The 21,214-nt window shown below is 31.9% G+C and overlaps 4 protein-coding genes across 4 annotated transcripts; 2 read left to right on the forward strand and 2 right to left on the reverse strand.

Annotated features, from left to right (window-relative positions):
* The first annotated feature begins 1,574 nt into the window (after window positions 1-1,574).
* On the forward strand, window positions 1,575-4,636 carry Tsp_06295 (phospholipase, patatin family). Its single transcript, XM_003378313.1, has 12 exons — window positions 1,575-1,734; window positions 1,850-2,148; window positions 2,217-2,487; window positions 2,543-2,746; window positions 2,838-2,970; window positions 3,036-3,137; window positions 3,195-3,556; window positions 3,616-3,779; window positions 3,825-3,903; window positions 4,029-4,081; window positions 4,291-4,434; window positions 4,529-4,636. Exons 1-12 carry the CDS (start codon window positions 1,575-1,577, stop codon window positions 4,634-4,636), a joined length of 2,079 nt encoding a protein of 692 aa, XP_003378361.1.
* Window positions 4,637-7,717: 3,081 nt separating this feature from the next.
* On the forward strand, window positions 7,718-10,335 carry Tsp_06294 (serine/threonine-protein phosphatase PP-Z2). Its single transcript, XM_003378314.1, has 3 exons — window positions 7,718-7,820; window positions 9,327-9,378; window positions 9,432-10,335. Exons 1-3 carry the CDS (start codon window positions 7,718-7,720, stop codon window positions 10,333-10,335), a joined length of 1,059 nt encoding a protein of 352 aa, XP_003378362.1.
* Window positions 10,336-11,554: 1,219 nt separating this feature from the next.
* Window positions 11,555-14,851, reverse strand: Tsp_06293 (serine/threonine-protein kinase 38). Its single transcript, XM_003378315.1, has 9 exons — window positions 14,688-14,851; window positions 14,578-14,629; window positions 14,171-14,501; window positions 13,959-14,113; window positions 13,610-13,774; window positions 13,432-13,549; window positions 12,019-12,142; window positions 11,777-11,964; window positions 11,555-11,691 (listed from the first exon to the last, which is right to left on the reverse strand). Exons 1-9 carry the CDS (start codon window positions 14,849-14,851, stop codon window positions 11,555-11,557), a joined length of 1,434 nt encoding a protein of 477 aa, XP_003378363.1.
* A 4,186-nt stretch (window positions 14,852-19,037) lies between these two features.
* On the reverse strand, window positions 19,038-19,812 carry Tsp_06292 (hypothetical protein). Its single transcript, XM_003378316.1, has 3 exons — window positions 19,605-19,812; window positions 19,253-19,331; window positions 19,038-19,191 (listed from the first exon to the last, which is right to left on the reverse strand). The coding sequence occupies exons 1-3, from the start codon at window positions 19,810-19,812 to the stop codon at window positions 19,038-19,040; spliced, it is 441 nt and encodes a 146-aa protein (XP_003378364.1).
* Window positions 19,813-21,214: the final 1,402 nt, after the last annotated feature.

Below are 21,214 nucleotides of genomic sequence, written 5' to 3' on the forward strand. Positions count from 1 at the left end.
GTATGAACGCGTAATATTAAATTTATTGCATGTTAATTTTTTCCTTAAATTATATCTGACAAAAAGTATCTCAAAAATTTAGTTCTTATTTTACATTTAAATCATTACTTTTGTTTACGTCAAAAGCATTAGAGAGTGATTAAAAATCTGGGTATTTTTTTGCTAAATTTTACATAAAAAAATACACATTATTTATTTATTCTTTGTCATGTCTCATTATTTTTTATCGGTCCTTATTTAGAAATTGTATTTTGTTCAGGATTTTGACTATGGCTGAGCATACTGCACAAAGCAAGCTGAAACTGCAAAGTTACAGTCTACTAAATTTGTGAGTCAGTCAGATCAGACTGGACCATAGAAGTCGGCGCGGTAAGCACACGCGTTTAGCATACCGAGAGCCAGCTACCAAATATAATTATCAACACATATATTTATTTATATTTGATAAATCTCAAATTTTCATTTGCTGCATTCATTTTATTCTAAAGTAAATTATATAACCGAAAAATAATTTAAAATAAAAAACAAATTCATATAATGTGCACATCAGTTAAGATGTGCTATCGTATACACAAATAACAACTGACAGAAACAAACGTCAGAATAATAAACAAGTAATGATAAATAGCAAATTAGGAAATGCGGGTATTATCAATGAATTGGAGCAAATCAATAAAAATGTCTGCGACCGCTCAGTAAGTAGCAGTTATTTACATGCTTAAATTATGCCGATAGAGATAAGATACAGGAAGCTCTTTGTCCCATACTGGCAATAATAATAAAGCTTTCTAGATTAACTAAAAATATGTTCACTTGCATGATTTGTTAATTCTTTCAAACATATATTTTAACATTTTTATTATTTAATCATGCGTAACATTTTGAAATGATAATATTGATTGATAAGAATTGTTGACAATTACAACATGATTTTCTTTTGTACTGTAGCACACTGTCATGCTGCAGCTGTGGAAATCATCGAACAGCGATTAAATTGTGAGTATTTTAATATTTTTAATGAACTTAATTTTTTAAATTGTAATGTAATTATGCATGCTACTGTATTTTTTGGATTATGTGATAAATAAAAATCGATTTTGCAGTAGAATGTTAAAATAAGTTAGAAAGTAAGTAGTTTTAATTTTTTGAGAAGTATAATATGTGATTACTTCAATAACGAAATTTTGTTCATAAGAATAGCGGATTTAAAATAAAGTTATATTGTATCAAACAAGTTGAATAGGAAATATTTTTAGTTATTATTGGAAGTGTGGTTAGGTAGTGGGATGAATTTCCTAAGTTATAAAACGTGTGTTAATTAGTTTAAAGTTTTGAATTTAAGTTAGAATCGATGTTGACTATAATTTTAAGTTTAAAATTTGCATTTGTTTTAAATTTTATTATCAATTGTTTATTATTCATTGTAAAATGAATTTTTCATTTAACTGCATAATAGTTTTATGAGTAAGTTGCTTTGTTAATGGATATGACAGATGAGAAATTTTCCATGCGGTACCATGTTAAAATTTCATATTTTTGTTTTAGTTCATTGCAGTGTCGTTTGAAGTGAAACAATGAATGTTTCCTTCTCAGGATGTGGTTTCCTCGGTATCTACCATATTGGAGTGGCATCTGCGTTACAAAAATATGCTCCAGACTTTTTACTGAACAAAATTGGTGGTGCATCTGGTGGAGGCATTGCAGCCTGTGCATTGATCTGCAACATTTGTTTGGGTATGTTGTTTTTTTGTTTGTTAGGATGGTTTATAATACAAATCGACGTGAGATTTTTAAATTATGTGTGAATGAATTTCAAATGAAAAAAGCTTTTTTTCATTACATTATTCAGGACAAGCTACTAGTGTTGTACTGAAAGTGGCGATCAAAGCTCGAAAGAATGCGTTGGGTCCGTTGCATCCGTCGTTCAGTTTGAATAACATTGTTCGAGAAGGTTTGATGAACTCATTGCCAGACGATGCACACAAAATTGCCAGTGGTCGATTGCACCTTTCGCTAACACGTTTGTCGGATGGACGTAACGTGATGGTCTCACAGTTCCATTCCAAGGAAGATCTGGTCGATGCTTTGGTTTGCAGTGCATTTATTCCATTTTACTCTGGCACGAAAGCTCCGAAATTTCGAGGAGAAGTTGGAAATTCTTTTTGCATTTTGTTGTATAATGCAAGCGAATGCATTTGTATTTTTTTTTAAAACAGAAATACATTGACGGTGGATGGTCTGACAATTTACCTATATTGGGCGAGAATACCATTACCGTCAGTCCATTCTCGGGTGAAGCGGACATTTGTCCGGTGGATGCAGATTCGGAATCATTTTTGAATTTCAATTTTAAAAACACCAGCATTCGTTTTACAAGCAGAAACATGTATCGTATTGCAGTTGCACTTTTTCCTCCTCACCCAGAAGTGATGTCAGATATGTGTCAACAAGGATTTGAAGATACCCTTCGCTTTTTGGCATCTCACAGTAATTATGGAATAGCACCATAGGAGAAGTTTCGAAGCAAGATTTTCTGTTTCAGATTTGTTCCATTGTGCGCATTGCATTGCTGTTCGCTCCTGTGTTTTCATGAAAGATGAACAACAGCGCAACAGTGAAGAGGGCAGCACAGAGCGCGGGCGAGTATTGCCGAGGCGTGTTTCCATTACGATGAACCCTGATCATCGGCCAATAGAGTTCGATTGCAAACGTTGCAAAGATACCGCCGCCAGGGCTCCTCGCAAGGGTCTGCCAGATGTCATCAGAGCTTGTAAAATTGGCTTTGCTTTTCAAAATTTCCTCATTTCATTAATGCATTTTGCATATTTTCAATTTAGCGTTCAGCGAAGCAATTGCGTACGAAAATTCCATTTTGCGATACTTCTTTTATAGTCGACCTGTTACTCTGTTGAGAATTTTATCTTTACCGTGGATGTTGCCGCTTGATCTCAGTTTTCTGATGATGAAAAAGTAATTGTATAATTAATTCGCTTTATAAGTTTAAAAATTTTTACAAAATTGAAGTTCCATTTCAGATTATTTGTCGGTGTACCATCGCAAATGATTAGGGCAACCAAAGATGTAATGCAGTTTATTTTCAATCAAGTTGACATACAGAATCGTTTCTACGGGCCAAGGTTTTATTATTTTATTATTAATTTTTTTTCCAATTTTACATTTTTCTACATTTTCAGTTTCAAATGTAGCTTGAATGTGAAAGATTTGAGCTACTCGACATTTTCTGCGGACGTTGCGAGCAATTTTGATGCGTTGCAGGTTCATCGCAATTTCAGTTTGCCAACTGCGTCCACTGAAAACAATCAATATTTGATGAGAGAAATGAAATTCGATTTTTTGGTCGATGGTGACGATATACCGAAAAATGAGACAACGCAAAAAATTTCAAATATCATTACAAATGACGATTTGGAAGATAGTATGCAGTTGTCTTCTGATTCGGTTGGCAAGGCTGTGGAAGAGTTGGAATGGGAACGTTTACAGCAAGCATCTATCTTTAAGGAAGGTATGAATGTGTCGGATGGTTCGGCAGTGTCTGGTGTGAAATTGAATCTTTGTCATGAATTTTGACTCATTCCATCAGAGTATATTATTTAGATTCTGAAAATGTTGGCTCACTTGACGAGGTGTTGGACTATGCAAGGAAGCATGACGCGCTGATGGCTTTTTATTATTTGGATGAGCAAAATCTTTTGAAAGTGAGGGAATTTTTTCAGCTTGAAGAAAGCTCATCAAGTAAAGAGATGCAAGGTGAGCAAAATGTATGAAATTTGGAACAAGTTTACAGAATTTTTAATATATTATAGATTTATAACTTTTGCAAGAGTAGGACGAAAGAATTCCAACGCCATTTCAAATGCGTTCTCAATTCAAGCAGTATTAACCGTTTTTCATTGTTTTCAATGTACTGCTTTTGTGATATCGTTATTTAGCATTCATTGTGTTAAATTATTTTTCAACTTTTTAAATTTTATGTAGTCTGTTTTATTTTTGTTTATCAGTTTTTAAAGCCGTTTATTTTATTTTCCATGCTGTTGAAGTGATGAAAGTGCTGTCTGTTCATGTTATTTTAATGGAAATCAGTTGAAATAAAGTATGGTGATTCAGAAAAGAGCTCTTGTTGAAGTTTATTGTGTTTTATTTAGCTTTTTTCTGTTAATTTTTCAGAAAAATGTTTTTCAGTGATGCATCTGTACCTAGAAGTTTGCAAGAAAAGTATAGTGCAGATAATGTTCTTTTATTTATTAAAAATAATGTTTTTTTACTGAAAAGAAGTGCAAAAATAATCGTATTAGCACTGATTTAAGCATTTTTGTTGAATTAAATGTGAGAATAGCTATCTGTGCGCATTTAGGCAAAAAAATATATGCATATTTTGCTGTTTATGCTGAAGAAGAAGCATACTGTCAGCGTAAGGTATAATCACTGATTGAAAATTGTTCAACTGCATGCAAATCAGATGATCAAGTATGAAATGAAAAATAATATATATATGGTGAGAATCAAAAAGAAAATTGCCCGACGCATGACAAATGCCTGGTCGAGTGGAGCCGTGTTTTCAGAAGTTTGCGTATCAGCCGTTTCCGCGGCTCTGGTTGATTGTAAGAGACTGACGTAACCATCCCCTGGACGATTCAGACGAACTCCTTTCCATGAGAATAGGGCAGATTTTTTGGCCAAAGAAATCAACGGTGTAAATGCTTTGTTCTGCATGGATACGACGCGTTCATTTTCGAAAGTGATGTGCAGCAGTAGGATGAAGCCGGAAATGATGAAATTCAACGCATTGGCAACAGCTAAAATTATAGGGATTGTGTTTATTTTTGGATACACTGAGAAAATGAGAAAATTTTATACCAATCTTAGGTGTGCGACCAGCAGCTGGTGGCAGTTGCTTCAAAATGCCCCAAGAGAAAAACGCTTGACCAAACAAGGATACCAAGCTCAAGGCTATGGCGTGTGTGTTGTCTTCTGTCCAAAAGGCGAATAAGTTTAGCAAAGCGAAAAGAACATTTGGCAGCGTGTCAACCAAATAAAAGTACGGTCGAGAACGTTTTATGTGAAAATCTAATATCATTGCCGTCCACATATTTTTTAAATTGTCCATCTTTGGCGATTCAGTCACATATCCGTTCGGACTCCAGTACACTCTGCGATGAGTTACATTCAGTAATTTCCAACCTGCAGTTGTTTGTCCGGAATTGTAACTCAGGAATGATGCATCTACTCCACTCTGAAATTTAAATTTTTTAATTTCTGATTTACTTATTTCTGTATTTATTTTCTTGTACTTTGAAATATTTTTGTCTGATTTTACAATGAATAACAATTTTAATATTTACTTATTTAGTAAATTTATCCTAATTGTTCAAAAAAATGTAATTGTTAATTAATTAAAAATTTATAAATGCTATTAAGCAAAAATATTTTCTGCAATTAATAAACGATACCTTGGCAAGCGCAAAATCTGACCAATCCCAGTCGATTTCAGTCGCGTCGTACATCCATGCAGACATGACAGCTTGGCATTTTTGCTCATCTACTGGAAAATGATGGAAGTCAAATTTACAGGAGAATGAAAATCGAAAATCTTGAGTTGATTGCAATGTTCCATTGGAATGCAACAGCAGAGGATATCTGCCGTAAGAAAGAGAAGCCTCTTGACTTTTAGCTCTGAAAATACCTATCACTTAAAGAATTTCCAATAGTTATATTTCGGAAATAAATTCACAGTGTTGCATTGCAAATGCAGAATCTCAATCAAATGCTAACCATTTATTTAAATTTAGCAACAAAGTATAAAGTAAGCGTTTAAATAGTGCATTCTTTTGAACAATTTCTAACTTACGAATTAAAAACTGTTAAATCTGGCTGCCACACAGTCCAAGATTCAACCAAAATGCTGGAACTTTTGTTATACACGGTAGCATTCCACGAAAGTCTCTCATCTGTCCAGCTCTATTTAAAAAAGAATAAAAGAAAAAGATATGCTCTTCAGAGTTATTTCTTTTTTCTCATCCAAGAAAAAATGTTCACTACTGATGCTTTACTGTTGGCAGCTAAATACCCTTATCATAAAATATAATTTTCACATAGTGAATAAACAATGAACAGTTTAACTTTTACAATAATTTGACTTGGACAAATAAAAAACTGCGTTATTTAAATTTTAGCAATATTACTGATTTATTTTGTCATTTCATTATTTTAGCGAAGTATTATCTCATTAGATTTAAACTTTATTTTACACTGAGATAAATTCTCCGCAAATAGTAAATGTTTTATAACATAAAAAAATCTAATCTCAAATAAAAGCTTTTGCATTTTTGTGTAATAAACAGCATTAGAATCGTATTGCATTTAATTTTAACCAGCATAACCATTTTGCTTGAAATGAAACTCAATTTATCTACAAATTAAAGATATTTTTTTGAATAAGTTATACGCCTGACTTGATTATTATTATTTAATAATATCATTCAACTTCACAACTTAAAAATTAGAAACTTACCAGTATTACAACAGCATTGACAGACATGGTTTGTTGCACATCATCCTAAAAATTTAGACAGCTTTTAAATTGAATGAAGGAAATCATTGAAGAAAACAAAGATCGTACAACTTCTCGAATACGCTTTACATGAACAGCCATTTTTACCAATGTTTTGTAGCTTTTGACTGATGTCGGCCGTAGTTTACGATTATACTTCCTCAAGAGTTGTTTTTCGAGTTGAAATCTGGTTAAACTACTGTCAGTTGTTTCGATTGAAAAATCTAAATTAAATGCATAATTGAAAAAAAAGATTTAAATCATAACTTGTATACATATTAAAATGGCCGTGAGATGAACAAGCGACGCAAATTTCATGCTGAATTACTTTTCATCACAGACGAATGTTTGTTTGATTGAAAGCTGTTAATTCTGCTCTATATTATCAATTTTATAATCAATCTACATTATCTCTCAGATTAAATTTCAAACGGATGGCACGTTGGAAAAATATTTTACGGTATCAGTTTCACAGCATAAAATTATGGAGTGAAATTACACACACACACACGCATAAATGTCATGACTTAACATTGGCTTTTCAAGTAATCAGTTATTAAATACATTATTAGAAATTACTTTCTAGTAATACAAAAACATCGTAACTGGAATTTGCTAAGTGGCTGATGAGAAGTGGTTTTAAAGGCATCATTAATGACAAAAAACATAAAACTTAAGATGAATAACTTGTAAAGTGTTAAAATTAAACAATGATTAACTCGAGATTTTGAAATTTAAACTTGCATGATGTATGATAATGAGCAAAAATGCACATGAAATAGTCATAAACTATAAATAACCATTATAATTTTATGTTATCACTTACTGAACATTTAAAATTTAAGGTTAACGATTTTAATTTATTATTTGCATTTTTGCATCAAAAAGAAATTATTTTAAATTATTTCAGTTAAAAGTAAATTCACATCACTGCATCTTCTTTTCCAAAACATAACTGTAAATTCTTTAACCAGTGAGAAAATTTGTTTTAAGATATTATGTTTTAAGATAATATCTGTATTAAGACACATAATTTTCCAGTATTGCTTATTATTGCTTCTGCATTCCAGCAAACAATGAACGAAATGTTTGAAACAGTGCAGCCATTTTTTTTCTGCTCAATTGCACAGTAATAATTAATTTGCAGTAATGAGCATGCTCTTTTATTTTACTGAAAGTACATTTATTTACATTTATAATGAGCATGCCGTTTTATCTGACAGCAATTTATTTTACAGCCTTTCGCTTTGTAGTTAGTAGTAGAGTCGATGATAGAGCTTTCTTTCGATTAAATGACAAACAAATAAATTCTGGACACATTACGTTGAAACAACTCCAATATCCCATCATCTAAATGTTGGATAATACACACCGTACAGTATACTTCTATTACTTGGCACAACAGTCAGCGCGTTCGTTGAACTCACAAAACATTTAACACAATCATTTAGTAAAGCATTCATTTAGAATTCAGCATTTAGAATATAAATTTCTGCCACAAGTGAGCAAATTTTGAGTTCACAACATAGCAAAGCTAACAAAATTTGAAATCTGGATAAAGCCTGTAGGCAATTAATAGGCATCTGGGTATTGAAAATTGCCTTTCTCCCATTGCCCATCAGAGTGCTTACTATCACATAAATGTAGTGCATAAATTGGTTAGTGAAGTTGTTTCTGAAAGCAAAAGAAAAGAACAAATTGTTTGCTATTAATTTATCAATCAGTTTTTTAGTTTTTCTCAGGAACGACTTGTAGGAAACTGCAACAGCCACACCTTCCAGCGTAATGCTAAAAGGTTGTTACTCTTGAGTAGCTAAAATTTATTAGTGATATTGAGATATAATAGGATTTTGAAGAAAGGGTGATATATTTCCATTAACGAATAAATTAAAAAGTTTATTTGAGAATCTTAGTAAATTCTAATATTTATTATATATTTTATTGTTGGTAATCATAATGGTATCAGAACAATACAGATGCATTTATAAAGTCACTTTTTGAATTTGATCCACGTGTATATGTAAGAAACTTTTTGTATACATGAAACGAAATTTATTCCGTAAAAGAATAATGATAAAAAATCTTACTCTGCTATTAATTGCTTATCACACTTTAAATACTCTCCTTTAAAACTTTATTTAATTAATGCACACAAGGGAGTGACGATAAGTTCAAAGCAAATGGCATCTCTGTAAAAATTAGTTATTACAAGTTAAAATGTTTGAGTATCATGTAAGCATAATTACATATTATATAATTTATATAAATATAAATTAAAATTAAGGTAATGAAAATAAATAAAATAAAATTTCTGAATAAACAATATTCATTGGGTTATGTTCAGCAGGCAACTCATTCTCTTCTCCTCTGAGTCATTCCCTATTAAGCAATATTTAATTTTATAAATTCAAACAGTGAAACATGCAGAACAGCTGAGGCTAAAAGGTCACCATTTACCAAATTTCCAACAAACAAATGCCTTATTATCAGATTATCATACTGTAATAATTGCTGTACTGACCCATAAGTGAAATGAGTTATTTTTGCAAAGTCGACCTAACTAATTGCTGAATACTAAAAAACTGATAAGCAAAAGTTTAAAGCGTGTTAGCATTCCCACAATGACAACGAATAGCAGCTAACTGATCTACTAATCTATGCAGTTTTGTGAATACTGTAGAAGTGTTCATTGTAAGATGACCTGATTGTCTTTTGCCATATTTAAAGTACAACAAAATAACAAAGACTTATTTGGTAGCTGCTGCAGCAACGCGTTGTGTGCTCAAAATGCGTGACGATGAAAGAAACAGGTAAGTAATTTCGATTAAAGTTTAATATTCTTCTAACTTTTATTTTTTTGAAGAAGTTTAAGAAACCTTAATGACAGAGAGTTGGATTATGGTTGGCTCTACTGTATGCTGAATAAGATTTTCAACAACAAATCGCTTTCTCAGGATGAGATGAGCATTCTACTCGATTACACATATGGTGCGTTGAGCAACGAAAAAGCTTTACTGAAGTTGAAACCACCATTACTCATTTGTGGTGATATTCATGGACAGTATTACGATTTGGTTCGGATGTTTGAAAAGTGTGGTTGGCCACCAAAGAAACGATATCTATTTTTGGGTGACTATGTAGATCGTGGGGCAACCAGCACTGAAGTGATAACAATGTTGTTCTTGTTTAAAGTATTGTATCCGAATGATTTTTTTCTACTTCGCGGCAATCATGAATGCGAAGTAATGAACAAGAAATTTGGTTTTTACAAAGAATGCTTAAACAAGCATTCAGTAGTGCTGTTTCAAAAGATTCAGTTGGTATTTGACTGGTTGCCAGCTGCAGCAATAGTGTCGGATAAAATATTTTGCGTCCACGGTGGTCCAACACCAGCGCTTAATAGAATAGATTTTATAGATAAAAGTATTCAACGTCCAACATCCGTTCAGAGTTGTACACTGTTGAATGATATGCTGTGGTCAGATCCAGTGAATAAGAATTGTTGGTATAAGCCTAGGAAACGACGTGCTGGATATTCGTTTGGTGGATCAGCAATAAAAGACTTTTGCAAATTCTTGAATATTGATTTGGTTGTTCGAGCGCATGAAAATTTCAAAGAAGGATTCAGATTTTTTGGTAACAAAAAATTGATTACGGTTTCCAGCATACCCAATTACTGTGGACATGAAAATGCTTCTGCTGTGCTCCAGGTGGATGAAAATTTGCGCTGCACTATTTTGCAGTTTTTTCCAATCCTTAATAGATAACCTGTTGACATTTCATGAATAAGTTTTAAGTTTGGATAATCGATTTATAGATGTGATATTTTGTATAATAAAGTTGCTTTACATTATTTCATAGTTTTATTATGATCTCAACAGTAAAGTGTTTTGCATTAAATGAATGTCAATATTACATGTAACTTGTGAAATACTTAGTTGTTCGATTTCCTTCAATTATACAATTATTTTTTATCGATTAATGCTTTTTAAGCTTTTTCCCAATTATTCCAAAAAGTAGATTCGCGTGTTTTATAACTGCACTGAGATAACAGTTTTATTTTCTCAGACAAGCCTTTGTCATCAGAATATTTCATTCATTTCCCTGTTCCATGCATATAAACAATGTATTATTGTCACAAGATTTACAAAAGCCCATTAAAGCTATCCTATCGACAGCTCGACACGACTTATAATGGAAACAATTTAAAATAACATTTGCTTTATTGTTTTCTGTTGTAGTTCTCGGTGTTGGCTGTTTGCGAAAACATCCATAAACTGTAAGCATTTACGTTTCAATGTGATTGTCTTCATTTCACTCAATTTCTGACAAATTTCTTCTGCATGTGAATATTTCGAAAAATACTTTGTTTCATCAATGCCTTTTTCTTCTCAAACATCTCACAATTATTTTGCATCCCAACATATGCACATATAGGAATGCATCAGAATTAAAATTCAAGTTTCTTATTTTTTAAGGTAAAAAATCGTTATTATAAAAATTGTGATCATTGGTTTATTCTTACATATATATAAGGTCCAGGTCCTCGTTGAGCAACTGCCGCCATTTCGTAGAGCATATTCGTTAAAAAAATACGATTCAATATGAATAATAATAATAGTGAACGTTTTGTTAGGAATTTACTAGTCGCACCAGAATAAAATTAAAAAAAGAAGAAAAATAAAACAACCAACCAACTGTTGAAGTTTTTTTTAAAATGAATATTCTGTCCTTTTTTACTTCCTTTTCTTAACTTTTGCCTCATCCATCCAAAAAACCAACATTATTTTTTGGAATTTTTTTAAAACCGCAACTTTCAAAGCTTATTCCACACATACACAGAGGATGTTGTTGTTACTTTGATGTGAGAATAAATTATATAAACACGCATGTGAATGCGAAAATCAATCACATATAAGAAGCTGTAGCAGGTTTGTTTCACCGGAGAGTGAAACATTTTTTCTTCTTTTTCTTCTCCTTCTTCGATTACTTCAACTCTGGATGACGTAGTGCACCACGTTGCGTCAAACCTTCGAACCTCTTGAATGTATAATTCATGAAAACAAGATCCGCATCAAAATCAAGTCCGGCTCGATTTTGCTTCACAACAGGAGACGGATTTGCTAAATTAAATTAAAATAATACAAAAAAAGTAAACAATAAAGTAATAAATTATTGATGGGCAAGAAAAAATTATTGCCAACTTACGCAACTGCAAGTCGACGTTGGGAAATTCATCAAAATTCGAAGTATCATCAATACTATTGACATTGACACGTATGGGTGCTGGCCTGTCGCGAATGTGATCCCAATCGAAGTTCACAAAAAAGGGATCTCTTTTAATTTCTTCCAACGCTTCACTATTGCCCAGCCGATGTTCCACATCGCAGCAAAACCTGTAAAATATGCACACATACCATACGCAATGCACAGCGCATCTAACAATTTACCGCTTTATTAAATTCCTTGCTTCTTTAGAAATTGGCATTTCTGGTGGGAATATCAACGTCTGCTGCCAGCAAAGAACTTTGCGATACGTTTCTTGTGGTGTTTCTGAACAAAACGGTGGATATCCTGAAAGTTCGTTTTTATCACTTTAAACAACAAACAACTCGACAAGTATTCTTTTCCTAAATCAGTGGATTAACACATACATCATTTCAGAAGTGCCAATTCATAAATTTAAAAAATTGAAAAAAAACATCATAAACATTCACTACAAACGTTACAAAAAACTGAAAAAATGTTACAGAATTGAGCAGAAGGCAAAATATGAGCTATATTATAAGCACAGCTTTATAATTTTCAAATTATTTCACTTGGCATTTCAAATTCACCCATAATTTAGTTCATCAAAAATAAGAAACAAAAAATGACACTTTCACATGACTTTAAATTAATTAAAATCATTAAAACGTCATTTAAATAATTTTGACGTTCCATTTAATGTGGAGCAAAGCTAAAGGTCAAAACACAGCCGCACGATGATCATTATTACTGTTTTGAAGTTTTAATTCGAAGCTGAAGGCGAGCTTCACAAAGTGCTTTTTTTCTTCCAAATTTTCAAACATGTCAATAAATAAATCGAAAAAGTTTGCAATCTTCTTCACTGCTTATTATTATAATGTGAAAAAATGATTCTTATTTTCGCATCGTGACGTCAACGGATTTCCAGTTTGACAATTTATTTATTCATTAGCTATTTCGAAATTTTCAGCCGTGACGGTAACAATGAAGCTGGAACAGATGAATTGAAAGCTCAGAGGAAAGCAACATAGAAAAAAAAAGAAAGAAATTAAGAATGATATACATTTAATTGAAATCACCTTTTCATAATCAAACGAAAAAACATAAAGCTACTTCAAATGCAATATTGCAACATAATCAGCCAATTATGCGCTGCTGCTTCTTCATATAAATAATGATAAATAATAAAAACACGTTTCACATTGTAAATAATGCCAATTCAATCAAATATTTCATTATATAACTAACTTTTGTTCAAAAATGTGTGCTTTTCCACATAGAACACGTCAAAACTTGTTCAACTGCAAAATCCACATGCCAAATCAACATATTCACCTTAAACTTCTTGAAAGCAGCATTGAATCGTTTGTCGCTGCTAGGCAAATTACCGCTGAGAAAACAACAAATAAATGATTCTCATTCGAGAATCAATCACCATTGTGAAAGTAAAACCTGCCTCTTAAAAATTTACCATTTCTAGTTCAAACAATTCCTCCCCCCCCCCAACCTGTGTAAACCATTTTAATTACACGCGATCATCAATTATTTCACTACTGGAATTCAAAATATATTCCACCGTCAAAAATAACAACAACACAACCATATTTCATTCTTACCTATTAACATTTCGAACATTATCACACCAAGGGACCACCAATCACACGAACTCGTATACCCGCCTTGAACAAACACTTCCGGTGCAATGTAGTCCGGCGTTCCGACCGTCGAATAAGCCTATATGTAGGATTAAATTTGGTGGGCTTGAAATTTTCTATTCACCCAAAAGTCACCAACCAGTGCACGTCGATTCCTTTTCCAAGTTTCCGCACGACGCCTTGAATTGCACGGCTTCGTGAGAAAATCTGAAGGAATACCTTGGGACAAGTCGCGGTAAAAATCCGTCCGATGAGCCTTTTTCAATCCGGTACAAAGGCCAAAATCGGACAGCTTCAAATGGCCCTGATCAAATAAAGAAGCATTGCAATTTTCCAATTAAACACACTCACCAAGAATTAAAAAAGAAATATATACATAATAATAAAATTATTCAATTCATTTCAACTGAATTGCATCAAATCGACCAAGGAATTTATGAGTCATTTGTGTTATCAGCAACTTTTCCAATAAAAGAATCAATGTTTACCCGTGCGTCAAGAAGCAAGTTGTCCGGCTTTATGTCGCGATGAATGAACCCGAGTCGATGAATGCATTCTATTGCTAGCGCTGTTTCGCCGATATAAAATTGAGTCGCCTCCTCACTTAAGGTGTCTTTTTTCATCAGCAATGTCATCATGTCACCTTAAAATTATGCATCCAAACAAAAGAATAAAGCAACAAAATAAAAAAAGCAATTACCACCAGGTAAAAATTCCATCACTAAGTACAAATTACTGGCATCTTGAAACGAATAATACATTTTGACTACCCAATCGCAGTCTGCTTCGGAGAGGATGTCGCGCTCAGCGCGGACATGAGCCACTTGCTCTTTTTCAAGCATATCTATTTTTCGAAGAATTTTCATGGCATACACGTGGCCTGTATCCTTCTTCTGCACTAGTCTGACTTCACCAAAAGCACCCCGACCTATCACTTTCAAAGGTTCAAAGTCGGCAACAGTCAGACGGATGCGACGAAGGCGAAGAAATTCCGTCTCTTTAGCCGCGTGAGCTTTACGAAGCTTCTTCCTCTAAAATTGAAAACCAACAACACCAAATCTCTCATACTCTGGACAAATCATTTATTTAAAAAAAAATAGCCCATACCTCTTCTTCGGCTAAGTTTTCGTCTTCCATCAATTTTTCCAACTTTTTGAACCTATATTTTGTTTCAAACAATGGAATTTGGGAAAATCAATTCCATCTGACAATATTACCTCAGATCACGTTCTGCCTTTTGCATTGCCAGATTGCTGTAGTATGTTTCGAGAATTAGACGTGTCCGATTCGCTTTCTCTTTTGTGTATTGAGAAAGCGGCGGCTCGGCGCTGTCTCCGTTGCAACTTGTCGATGCTTTTGCTTCGTCTGAACAAGAAGTCATCGCTTTTCTCAATCTTTCTTCAAACTCTTCAAATAATGTAGTATTGAAGAATTTGAGGTTGCCCTCAACGATCGGCAACCGAAAACGCAGCCGAACTAACACCAGACCAATGATCCACTTACACCGTTTTGGGTGCAACAAACAACAGTATAGTACAACTATAAAGAAAATCAGGTTAGTCTACTGTAAACTTTCACAAATTGACGGTGTTGTTATTTGAGATGGAAATTTTAAATATTTACTTGCTAGAAATAATTCCCAAAACAAATTATTACAATTGGTACACGTGTAATTATTTTCTGATGTTAGTGTTGTTTTATGTTGCATCATACAAAACTGTGGTGAGTAGAGAAAAAGAAATGGAATTACGTGTGAATCAAAATTCAACTATCTACGCAATTATTATACTTTTAAATAACAAGTTGATTCAACAATGGAATTTATTATCATAATAATGATCATAATTTTTTTTATCAATGTTGAAATGAAAAGTTGTAACAGTAATTTGTAACTATTTATTTATTTATAAAATTATCTGAAAACTACGGCTAATTACAACTTGCAGATGACGCATTGGTTAATCTAAAAATATAGATTATCCACAATAATACGGATAAGTGTAAACAATGAGACGTTGATAGTACAGCTGCATTTGTTCTTGTTAACAAACAAAGAGGGTAGAGTCACATCTGTTAGCAAAGTGAAAATTTCACTTTGCTAAAAATAAAGTTGAGTGAAAAAACATTTACTAACAAATGCATTCTGTTATTCAACTTTTATGCAAGAATAAGTCATTTATTTAGTAAATATTTCATAATATTTAAAATCAATCACCTGGTTAGTAATTTGTTTTAGTGCATGCTTCATTTGATCAAATAATAACATTCGAATGACTTGGCACGTACTTACTTCACGTGTGTTTCATTTTTTTTAATAATACCTTTTAAACTGTCATATTTAATACGTAATGCAATCTGCGAAATTAGATTTGCTTGTGAAAAGGTAAAAAAAAAGAAGTAAACTGGCAGTGGTTTGAGAAAAATATTTCTTGCAAAATTGTAATTTTCTCCACATGATGTAAAGATGGTTTTGTCAATCAAATATTTCTGCATTGATCTGAAAGTTATGTTCGCAAAATAGAAAACAGAAAACAAGTACTGTCAAAATGGTTCAAGGATTTATTTTAACAAGTTAACTAATTATTTTTGTAGCATTATATTTGATTGTGGGCTTGTCGTAGAAGTTATTTTGTCCAATTAATTGACAATATATTTCCCCCTCCCTGTTGTTAATTGATATGAAAATGAAATAATTTTGCAAATGCAACAAATCAGATACAGTTTAGCGTAAATTTTGCATATATAAGTGAATAAAAGTTTGGATAAATTTTATAAATTAAAAAATTGAAAAGGTCCATTACCTGTTCTTATTCTGAAGCATGTTGTGCAATTTGCATGGACGTAAATTGATGCATTCTGTGATGGAGGGGGAGGGGGGTTGGGTAATTTCAAATTGTATTGTTTGTATTGAAAATATATGCATATATATTGTTCACAGCAAACTGGTTGATGTTGGTCTTTTTCAACCCTGCCCTTTTATTAGCCTGCTTATGCTCAGCGCGTTTGCCATGACCTCTGCTGACCAATACTGATCGTCTGTCTGGTGTGAAAAAGCTCGCATTGAAAATGGACAAAATTTGTGGAAAAGAAATTGCCCAGTGCAACGTCCTTGGGATTAGCTACTCTTCGTCACTTTTGATCAATAAAACTGCGTGCAAAGCGATGAATCAACGTTAATGGCACCTCTTAAAGCGATTACGACCTGCTGTGTGTTGGTGTTATTTGCCAAAGAACGACCCCAGTTCTAGTCTGGACGATATTCGCTAATGAGAAGGATGTTTACCTTTGTTGGCATTGGATTGGAGCGTTTTTCAAGTCTCATTAAGCGGCATGTCGATTTGACAAATAAATCTCGTCAGTATTGGTGACGTGAACACTTTTCTTCCAAGCATACGAATAGCCACTCCCTCGAATTAAGCACTGAAACCCTGAAGTAACAACACATGTCGGAAAAATTTTTTCTCATCCTCTGCTTTGAATATTTTTCTCAAATGCTTCTTCTTCTTCTTCTCTTCTTTGGAAAAGTCAATTGACGGATCTAATTCCAAGCAACCCAAGAAATAATGAACAATTTTTGTCTGTTTTTTTTAATAAAACTGATTCAAAAAAATGCAATTTCTCTATCCCGCTTCAAATTCCATTCATAATTTGCAATACAGAATAAAATATGAAAAGATGAAGTGGACAAAATTGAAAAAAAATTAATTCTAATACCTGAAAAATATAGTTGAGGCTCAACTGAATATTATGAAACATTTCAATTGCAGATGTTTGTCATTTTAAGCTCTTTTCAGCTTAGCTTCACAGTTAGCCGACGCTTGAATGAACGAGAACACTGTTTTCCTTGCTAGCGGATGAAATGATAATTGATGATACTAACCTTAATGAGAACCAAACAAAAATTAACATATCTGCTAATCCACAACAACGTTAGCATAACAACAGCACAACAAGCCCATGATTAGCTAAAAGAAACAGAACTAAAGCTTTCAACGTTGAAAGTTTAATTTTTTTTTTCTACGTCTGCTTTGTGCTCAACTTATCATAAACTTTTTGACGTATATAGCATTTTTGTTTCTCAACAACAAATAAACAACAGCAACAACGTTACGTTGCAAGATGCAATTTTTGCACAACCAAGCAACGGTGAATTTTCTTTTGAAACATTTTTGCCAAAATTAAAATTTTAATTTTCAACAAATACAATGAAAAAAAAATAATCTTAAAAACGACGTTCAATTGAAATTATCATCTTTTCATTTATTCTCATTCTACTCGTCAAACATTAACATTACAATAATAATAAATGTAATTGAAAATGTTAATTTTTTAAAAACTTTTTCAGATTCAAATAATGAATCATGAAAATGTCTGTTTAAATTTTTTAAAATAAATTCTATTCAAATAAATTTTATTTGCATACAAATGAGAAAATAAAAATTGCAATTGATCTGACCATTATTTGCTATTTAGAACAATTTATTTTTTGCACGAATAAGAAGAGAAGAGATTTTTAGTGTGCAAATAAAAATTGCTACATTTTACCTCCACAATTTAATTGTTTTCAATTAATTATACGACTGCAACTGCGGCGATTATTGTCTCTGTTGCAGTTTATATTGCGATTGTTTGTACAGTTGGTTGTATTTATTATTATCTTATGAAATAAGTTCAACTTTCATATTAATCATCATTTTCATCATATCTTGGGGAAAAAATTATTTGAAATTTATACAAATTGAATAGAATATTCATGAATATATAACAAGTGAAATTATAAATTGGCAATCTCATGAGATTAACGCTACTCTATATTGCAGAGTTACAAAATTGTGTTCGAATCGATCGAAATTATAACTGAATCAGTTACATTGTTATTCAAACTTTCGTATTGTTGTTGAAAATGATTGCACGCAGATGAAAGCAACATTATAAAATTTTGCATTTAATTAAAACAGCATCAAATTTACTCTCCATATTTTCTGTGACAAGCGCTCATCATAAAAGAAATTCATAAATTATGAATCGCAATAAAAATTAATATTTATAAAAGCATCAGTTCCAAATAGCAACCAAGCAAATAATAACTAATTTGACTATACGTCTCCATAATAGTTTTGTTTTAAAATATTTTGTTTGCATATAAATAAGAATAAGTAATAAAAAGTTTTATTTTCATTTTATTGCGTCTTAAACTATTTTGTAAAAAAACATGTTAATTAGCGTTTTGAAAAGTTGTGCTCATGAAAAAGTTCAAACTGCTATTTGATAAAATGATTATTTTTGACAATTTTTTGAGAAAGAATATTGAAAATTATTGCACATTTCCTTTGAATTAAACTTCATTACCAAGGCTTTTGCTGCTTTATTCTTTTAACAAAATTTTAACTTTCAGGCACTTAACAAACCAATCATTGCTATATTTTAAGCATTCAAACGAGATATTACGCTTTAAAAATATTTTTTTGCCTTTTGGCTATTAAATTCTTTTAAATATTAATATTAATTCAAACCTTCTTTCAATTTCAAAAAAGAATTTAGCTACAAATTTTAAAATGGATGGAAAATTAGCAATTCTTGACTTTTCCAATGGAAATACTAGCGTAGGTCTGTTTGGTTCCAGTATTGAACAGTTCAACCGAATTTATATCACGTAAATTATACTGTTTGGGAATTTTCAGCATCACATCTTCACCGTTATATCTTCTTGTAATATCATGTCTGAAATGAATTATATTTGGAAAAGAAATTAAGAAAAAATTTTTTAAAAAATGAAGCTTACAGGCCTGACGTTTGCTCCGAGTCGATAAAAATTAAATCAATCTTTTCTTGGTCATGCAAATATGCGCAAAAGCTGATATCTTAAAAATTGAAAATGTTTTTATTTTCCTCAAATATGCATTTAATTTTTCAACTTAATTCATTGTTAAATGTACAAAATTTAATTTAAAATATTTAAAACAAACAAAGATTAAAACTCAAATTAATTATATTGCAATGAAGTAGAAAGTTAAAAATTGCCCTACAGTAATATTGTGAAAAATAAATGAAACTGATGTTTCATGCAAATTTGCCTTTCTTTACCAGAATGCACGTCAAGAAAGAACCTCAAAATGGCAATGATTTTGACACACGTTCCAGTGACAGTAATGGACGGGCAAGTTGATCAGCAAATGTATATATAATTGGGCAAATTGAAAGCTTTATAATCAAAGAGGCAGGCAGATCAGGTCGCATGTACAACTGGTGCCAGTGCTCATTGGCAATGCAAAACAATTTCCGGCATATTGTAACTGCTAATATATTGATCATAATAATATTAACTGAAAGCAGGCTTCCCATTCTTCCAACCTTTATTGTATTTCATCTTTTAATTTATTATCAGCCTTTCAACAATACGGCATGGATTCGGTGATTGATATATTCGAGGGAAGAAATTATTGCTGTGACAAGAAAATCGAATCTCATCGGTAGAAACAGTTCATTGCCATTAAGTTTGTTAAAAATAAATAAATTTTTGTGGATGAAAAATTTTCAGCTTTTTCATATTTCACTTTTGAATGTTAAAAATTGGTCAATTAAGGAAAGATTATTATTGATATTTTTGCATCTTACTTGACTTCATTGTTGGCGTGTAAGTGAAATCTGGAATTAACAATGTGCTGCAGTCGAGAATCATCAGCGATCCTGAATGCAAGCGGATATCTGGTACATAAAATGGAGGCAAATCATCGACATTTTCTAAATCTTCTTGGAAAAGATCCACTTCAACTATTACATCCTTAATGAACACAATCAAAATTTAAATTAATTTTCAAATTTTTTTTCATTTTTACCTTTTTGCAGTGGTCATAAATGAAAAAGTACTGACTTCCACGTGGCAACAGAGATATTGTCAACATAGCATTTTTCATTGGTTTAAGATAATAATTTCTGAAACGAGTTCAAATTTTCATGACATAATAACCATAAATGCCACTTTAGAAATCTACTCATCGAGCTCATTGATTGTTTCTTTCGATAGAGATGGTAATTTTTGAGCAGTTTTTGCAGAAGTGGATAAGATGTTTTGCAGCCAGTCTTTGTTAATTTGGTCAGTTTGGTCGAGCTATTGAATATGATCATGAAGAAATTAAAGATCAAAGAAAAAATAAACACATTCATTAAATACATTGGGTTCAGATTTTCTCAGAATAGCTTCATTCGTGTTTTTAAAACGTTTCTCAGATATAATTTTAGTTCGTCCATCAAAATTCAATTTATGATGATGATTTGTTTTTCCATTTCTACCAAAATGTTCAATTTTTGGAATTTCATCACGCAACCTTGCAATATGTTTGTCACTAGCTAAAGCATCGTTATTATTTATTAAAATAGAAAATTTTATTTTATCGACAAAATTACTTCCAAGTTTTCGTTTCATTTCAACAACGTCATTGTTATCAACATTGCCAAAAATGGCGATATTGTTCCATTTTGGTTCATGTTTCCAAGATTCAGTTTCGTGATTTAACTACAAAAATGTAATTTTTTTTCTGAAAATATTTATTAAATATTTAAATAAAAAGTACCGTCTTATCAACAATTGTACTTTTTTCTTGTGGTTCAGCGTCGATCAACTTTTTTCTGTGATGATCTAATTCAAAGAAATCTATAATATATTACCGTATTATTATCATTATTATTCAAAATAGGCAATATCTGAATGCACCTTTGATCATAGGTTCGTTCGCGATGACGTGAG

This window comes from Trichinella spiralis (assembly GCF_000181795.1).
Source record: "Trichinella spiralis strain ISS 195 chromosome Unknown Scfld4, whole genome shotgun sequence".
NCBI lineage: Eukaryota > Metazoa > Nematoda > Enoplea > Trichinellida > Trichinellidae > Trichinella > Trichinella spiralis.